The 7,500-nt window shown below is 42.2% G+C and overlaps 1 protein-coding gene across 2 annotated transcripts in view; it reads left to right on the top strand.

Annotated features, from left to right (window-relative positions):
* Positions 1 to 6,781, top strand: part of LOC113809354 (metabotropic glutamate receptor 2) — an 8,087-nt gene extending 1,306 nt beyond the window's left edge. Inside the window, exons 2-8 of one of the 2 annotated variants that reach the window (XM_070143136.1) lie at positions 1,158 to 1,323; positions 2,055 to 2,145; positions 3,413 to 3,529; positions 4,072 to 4,214; positions 4,526 to 5,287; positions 5,494 to 5,647; positions 5,842 to 6,781. In XM_070143136.1, the coding sequence (XP_069999237.1) occupies positions 1,159 to 1,323; positions 2,055 to 2,145; positions 3,413 to 3,529; positions 4,072 to 4,214; positions 4,526 to 5,287; positions 5,494 to 5,647; positions 5,842 to 6,044 (1,635 nt within the window). In that variant the 5' untranslated portion in view covers position 1,158 and the 3' untranslated portion in view covers positions 6,045 to 6,781. Of the gene's footprint in view, positions 1 to 1,157; positions 1,324 to 2,054; positions 2,146 to 3,412; positions 3,530 to 4,071; positions 4,215 to 4,525; positions 5,376 to 5,493; positions 5,648 to 5,841 lie in introns of those variants that run through there. The other variant, XM_070143137.1, reaches the window with a different exon arrangement.
* The last annotated feature ends 719 nt before the right edge of the window (positions 6,782 to 7,500 follow it).

Genomic DNA, 7,500 nt, shown 5'->3' with positions numbered 1-7,500 from the left:
TATCTTTATTATCATTATCACCATTGTTATTATTATCATCGTTATCCTGATTATTATGATAATTATCTATAATAATAAGAATTATTATCATTATCTTATTATTATCATCATCATTATTATTATCATTATCATTATTATTGTTATTCTTCTTATTATTATTAATGTAATACTTATTATTGTTATCATCATTATTAGTATGAACATTATTATTGTTATTACTATCATTCCTATAGCTATTGTTATTGGTATTGTTATTATTATCCTTATTATCATAATCATTATCATTGTTATTATTATCATCGTCATTATCATTATTACTATTATTGTTTGATATTATTGTCCTCATTATTACTATCATCATCATTATCATCTACATTATTATTATTATCATTATCATCATCATTCTTCTTCTTATTGTTGTTGTTGTTGTTAGCAGTAGTAGTAGTAACTGTTTCATTATTGGTATTATTAGTATCATCAATATCATCATTATTATTTAATCATAATAATAATAAGGATGATAATTTAGTAATAAATATTACTATCATTAGTCTTGTTAGGATTATAACCATTATCATTATCATTTATAACAATTTCCTATTTTTATTATCTTTATTACTATCAATTTTATAATCACATTGCGTTGGTTAAGTACTTTGTTTGTTCACTGGTTAGCAGGATAACTCAAGAAATTATGAACAGATTTTTTTACCAGATGCTATTAAATTTCGTTGGCGATCCGGATATTGATCCAGAACAAATTATCGTTATCATCAATATTACCTTTCTTTTATCATTATCGTTATAGTTATCGACATATATATTATCATTATCATCATTACTACTATTGTCATCAACATTATCTATTATCGTTATCATTGTTATCATTCTCATTATTACTTTTATTATTCTATTAATTACCATTGATATCACTATCATATGTTATTCCACTGTTACTATTACTACAATTATCACTATTAGCAATACTAGTAGTGCTATTAGCTGCATCGCACTTATCATGACTGTTACCTGATCTTTAATTCTCATTTCCGCAAAAATCTCAATCACCAAAGTCATTTTTCTTAATAGTAATACAGTATCCATCATCATCGTTGCTAGAATTTTCGGGTCAACCATTTTTTTCCCTTTGCCAACAGGATGGGCGTGACCGTGCGGACCTGGGTATGGGCGGGTCTGCTCCTGCGTCTGGGCTGGGCGTCGGGGGCGTGTATTCCCATGGGCGAGGGGGAGGTGTTCCTCGTGGGCGGGGACGTCGTCTTGACAGAACTTCTGCCTCTTCACACGGGTCGAGATTGTTCGAAGGTGAGATGAGGATGCGCGTTCGGTGCGTCTTTTGCTGGTGTCGTTAACTGATGTTAACTGATGATAAGGATAAAGACTGTAATCATTAGCATGTTGGTGTTGCTACTTCTGATGACGTTATCATTACTATTTTCTGTATTGTTCTTATTATCAGTAGTGTAGTAGTAGTAGTAGTAGTAGTAGTAGTAGTAGTAGTAGTAGCAGTAGTAGTAGTAGTAGTAGTAGCAGCAGCAGCAGCAGCAATAGTATCATTATCATCATTATCATAACTATCATTACTGCTTGTAATTAGGAAAGTAGTTTGTACCGTTATCATGATTACTGCTGTTATTAATAAGGTAGCGGCTGTAATAGCGTTGATAGTAATAGCAGTAATAATGGCAACAGTAAAAGCAATAACACGGAAAGCGTATTTGCATGTGTTTGTGTCGTTTTAGTGTAAGTGAAATAAATGATATAAAGATAGATAGACAGATAAATAGACAGAAAGATAGATGGACTGGCAGACAAAGAGAGAGAGAGAGAGAGAGAGAGAGAGAGAGAGAGAGAGAGAGAGAGAGAGAGAGAGAGAGAGAGAGAGAGAGAGAGAGAGAGAGAGAGAGAGAGAGAGAGAGAGAGAGAGAGAGAGAGAGAGAGAGAGAGAGAGAGAGAGAGAGAGAGAGAGAGAGAGAGAGAGAGAGAGAGAGCAAATGACAGGACAATATATTTTTTCTTTCTGATTTTTCCACCAGCTGGGCCTAACCGAGATGCAGATCATGGAAGCGACGAGGCTGGCGGTGCAAAAGGTCAACGAACTTGAACTGATTCCGGGAGTGACGCTGGGTAGGGTTAGAGAATTGGAGAATAGAGAATTTTCAGTACCTTTCTTTGCACTCTTTGGGTCGTCTCTGCATCTTTGGAGTGTACCTTAATCTTTAGACAATCATCCACATAGAAAAATATATATGTATCATTCAGATTTCATATGGAACGTAAGAAACACTTTTCGCCGCGATGGCCGACGTGCGCTAGACAAAGATGCAGTATGCAAGATGGTATCAGGTTTAAAACTCACTATAGATCTTTGGATTAGGTTTTAAGATGCTTATTATCTTCACTCGGGGACGGCAGCCTTTTAGAGCGTGGGTAGGGGCTATTGGCCTACTTGTGAGACCGTGGTAGGCTATATCAATCTTAATAGGTAATGAATGGGAGCAGTAATGTTAACCCATTACCAAATCTGTATCTCAAATCTCAACACTGAACAAGCTGGGTGAAGCAAGATGACAGAGGGTCAAAATACTTTGAATGGCAGGCCGATCTGGTTCACGGGGCGTATGTTGCTGGCCCCTGCTCTATTTTGTATTTTCTTTTCTTATACAAAAGAATATTCAGCTTCTTCCCATCCTTTATTAAGATCAGTCATAACATTTGACCATAAAACATCTTACCAACAGCGGCGGAATTTTCATTCGATGTCACGTACGCTGGGTCTTCTAGCTGGGCATCGCCAAAGATAGAGCCAGTCCCATGTAGCAACTTTAAACCTTCAACACACTTTTTAGATAAATCATGTTTACAGGTTCAATGTCGCATTTTCGTTAGTTATACATCGAAGACAGTTTCTATAAAGAGATGTGGGTGCATTGTTGAATGTTACAATATTGGCTTGGTAATGTATTTATTGTATATCATTTTTAAACATGCAATAAGAAAGTATCGCATGGAATCTTATAATCACCAGACTGATCCTACTTACTGTAACTATAATCTAACATTCTTCCGTTTCATTATAGTATACGGTCCAATTTTATAATTTATATCCGTTTTCTTTATCATCTAATATTTAGTGAAGCCGCCAGGAAAACAGATGCTAGGGCGGAAACAGGGAGAATTAAGCAATATCTAATTTAAATCAGCTAAGAATGAACAAGCCCGTCACAGGAAAACAAACTGCCATCACAGTCCCTGCCCACCCTCTATCTAGGTCACTGGTCTCATTCACTCTTTATACACTTATTACTGCTTCGTTAATTTGTTTTGCAGTTAAAGAGTGAACTCGAAAGATGATTTGGTTAAAAGATGACCATGATTTTTCGTGATTTCGCAGGGCTGAGAGTAGTAGACACATGCGGCAAGTCCGAGCGCTCCGTGAAGATGGCGCTGGCCTCGCTCGCAGACGACACAAGGGACTGCATCAACCCGGCTGTCTCTCTCGGGTTCTTGGGTAATTATTCTACCAAGATGAATTGTGTGCGTTTGTTTTGGGTGTTATTACCATCGATTTTTTTTTTTTTTGGGGGGGGGGATTATTAATACTATTCTTTACTGTAATTTAGAGTAGATTCTCCAACCTGTAGATTGAAGCACTTACACTGGGTATTGAGTTTTTTTTTTTAAAGAAAAGTCTGGAAAAATGTGAATTGATATGACAGCAGTTTCACTGACGGAGTACAGGAATTCGCTCAGTGCGATAAAAAATGTGTATATACATACATACATACACACACACACACACACACACACACACACACACACACACACACACACACACACACACACACACACACACACACACACACACACATACACACACACACACACACACACATATATATATATATATATATATATATATATATATAAATATATATATATATATATATATATATATATATATATATATATATATATATATATACAGTGTCAGTACAGTTAATAACGAGAGTATTGAACAGAAAGCTTGCTGACATGTGAACATCCCCTCAGGCCCGGGCGACGCAGCCTCCGCCTCCGCCGTCGGCCGCGCGACCCGCAGTCTCCACGTGCCGCTCTTGGCCTACGGTCCGCGCCCCGCCTCCGTCCCGCACACCGTCGACCTCGTGGCGCCCGCTCCGCAACGGTCCGCTAAGGCGAGTTCTGAAGGGTTTGCTTTCAGGGTTTCAGGTGCTGTGAGACTGCTGGTATTGCTTGTGTGGATGGCGTTGGTAATGGTAGTTGTGGAATCTCTAGGTGCGCGAGTTAGCATTACGTTCGTTTTCTTTGGTCACGTTATGGTATACTTTATAGGAAGAAAAAAGTCGCTAGTTTATACACAACTTTGTCCAAGACAGAAGGATAAGAAATGCAAGCCCAGTCCACCAGAGAGCTCACTCGAAGCAGTCCAATCCAAATGTTTCTCCTTGATGTTTTGTATGACCCTGTTTCGAACGTCCTCCTTCAGGCGGTGACCAACGTCCTAGCCGGCGCTGGGATCAGGTCAATGAGCGTGGTCCACACGGCGGACGTCGAGGGCGAGGTCCTCATGCAGCACTTCATCACGGCCGCCGAGGATGGCTACCGCTGCCTGGAGAAGGTGCTGAAGGCGGAGGACCCCGCCGACCTGGTCAAGCCCTTGCGCAAGGGTCCGGGCACTGTGGTCCTGCTGGGCACGCGGCACAAAGTGCAGAAGCTGGCGCGTTTTCTGGGTGCGGAGGGCGGGCCGGCCGAGATCCTGGTGCTGCAGGACACGGGCGGGCCGGTACCGGTGGCCGAGCTGGAGGGCGTGACCACGCCCACCATCCTCCTGCAGCGCATCGCCGAGGTGCTCCCCGACTTTTCGGAGCACCTGCAGCGGGACCTGTCCTCTGAGGACGGGCCGCGGCGCCAGTACGTGGCCGCCTTGTCTGAGTGCTCCTCGTGCGACGCCCTAGACTTCGCCTACGACGCCGCCGCGCCCGCCGCTGCCGTTGCCGTCCTCACCTTCGCCCAGGCGCTCCGGGAAGCTCAAGCCGCGCACTGCGGACCCGGGGAAGGGCTGTGCGAGGGCGTGCGCCTTCTGGAGTACCAGGAGTGGAAGGATTTACTGTCCCAGGCGTCGCCTTCCGACCTAGCCTCCGAGGCCTTCCCCGGGCTGGACACCGAAGGCCTCAGCCCGGGCGCCGAGGACATCCCCAGATACGCTGTGAAGCTCCTCTCGCCCGGGAACGCCACCAATCTGACGCAGGTGGGCGCCGCTGTCGTGGCTCTTCCCAAGTCTCTCCTTGGCCTATGCATCTGCTAATTGGAACTGAAGGAGGCGCTCGCACACACATGTACTCATGAGTAACATTAACCAATGCAAAATAAAAATTACAATAATAACAATGATGATAATGTAACATAATAATAATCTATAACCTTTATAGTTTGACCCAACTATGACCTCAACAGGTGGGCCACGCCGACGAGATCTCGGCCGTCCTGGGCCAGCTGGAGTTGAAGGCCCCTCGGTGCGGGAAGACGTGCCCTTGCATCCGGCCCAAGTCCACGCCGAGGCCACGTCCTCCGCCGGGGAATCTGGAGATCAAGCCGACGCCGCCGAGAGGTAAAGGCGCCCCGGTTTGGGAGAAGTTCCTTTCCTTATGATTTGCGGATGGTAGCGAGCATTCGCAGTGAGAACTGGCACTTGTCACTGATTGTCTTTACCAAGTGCCAAAAATTATTATTTTCTTGCTTTTATAATTAATAATTCCATTTACCAATTTGTCATCTTATATAATCTATCTTTTCCGCCCGAAGACGGCGGTGGCCTCGACATCCTCGGTGGAGCGGGTTGGTGGAGTCACGTGTCATGGTGGCCGGGTGACATGCCCGACCCCGCCCACCTGTCACAGTCTGAAGTCACCGCTTATGTCACGGCTTTCTTCCTTCTCGTGGTCCTCTTCATGAGCTCTACGTTGGCGTGTATTTACAACCTCCAAAAATCCCCGAGTAGAAGTTAAGTTACGGATACGTGCTTGCATTCCGTGCAAGCGCATTCAAGCTGCTTTGAATACGAATGCTTCCTATTGCTGTTTAATCATCTGTAACGTTGAGGGAAAGAAGACCTTTAGAAAATAAGTCGAAAGAGGAGAGGAGAAACCAGGCAGAGAGAAGAAAGGAGGAAAGGAAGAATAGATAGATTTCTATGAGGCCTTCGCGGTGGCAAACTGGAAAAAACGGGTCTGCAGACGCGGTAGTTTCCTTCCCTGTTTTTTGCCTGCGACTGCATCCGCGAACAGATCGTGTACTCTTGTCCAAAAGATAGTCAGGACATGAAGACCAAGTTTCAAATACTTCATTTTGTATCCGAACAAATAACAGCTGATCAACGGCTCTGGGAAGCGTGATGGAAAATAATCTGTCAATGTTATATTTTACAATATTTGTAACCGTAGACAGTGAAAGTAACACTGCCTGTCTTTAAACTAAATGTTACCATTATGCTTTCTGGTGAATGTTATAGTCCTGTGGTTATTTGAATCTTTAAAAACTTTAATGAGGAATGTGATATACAAATTCTAAATACTGTTTTTTCCTCTTGTTAAAATGTTTTAATTGCTGCTATGTACCTGTTTGTGTTTGTAATTAACAAACAAATTGTTAAAATTATTTTCCATAGCTAGTATGTTGAAGAATTATAAAAATATGGGATGTACACATACATATGGCATAATAAAATAAAAACGATTTTCCATTATTTCACTTTATTTACATCATCTTCACTACAACTCTGTGAGGTAGACAAATATATAAATGTATAAATATTACAACAGCTTCTATCTGCGCCAAATGACCGGCATGAAGATTTACCAGACTACAGATATTTCCTGCCTTAATTAACTGGTGTTATTTCACCTCCCACTTTTGGGTCTTTTCACTTGTTTGCCTCTTCTATTTTCGCAAATTATATCAGCAATAATAATATATAATATATATATAAATTAAAAACATTAATTACACCATAAAAGCATTTCGCTAAAATGATTGAAACAGGTGTATTTTTCCTCGACACTCTAATCAAGACACCTAATTGAACTCTATTGCATTTACTTGCATCTGCGTTTTTGATTTGCTTATTCCACCTACTGGCAAGGATGCATAGAACCATTAACGATGGCGGTAATGCAGCTTTCGAAACCCTTAGGAACCCTTAGGAGCTAAAGCCAGGAAAGGAAATGGGTTGAGAGTGATGCTCATATTCAGAGACACTTCGGATACCTTTTCCGGTGGGAGTCTGCCATCACCACAGCTCTGATTGGCTGCAATTGGCTGACGGGCGTCAGTGGCAAGCCGGCTCTCCATTTAACAGTCCCACATGTCTCTAAATATAAGCGTGAGGCCCAAGAGGAAAAGTAGGCCTACCAAATGAGTGAGGTTGGTGAGGGGTAAAGACCCTACGAGATGAGAGTCTAAGGA

Source organism: Penaeus vannamei, chromosome 30 (genome assembly GCF_042767895.1).
Source record: "Penaeus vannamei isolate JL-2024 chromosome 30, ASM4276789v1, whole genome shotgun sequence".
Lineage (NCBI taxonomy): Eukaryota > Metazoa > Arthropoda > Malacostraca > Decapoda > Penaeidae > Penaeus > Penaeus vannamei.
Note: the sequence above shows the minus strand (reverse complement) of the source record. Positions and strands in the feature narration are given on the sequence as shown.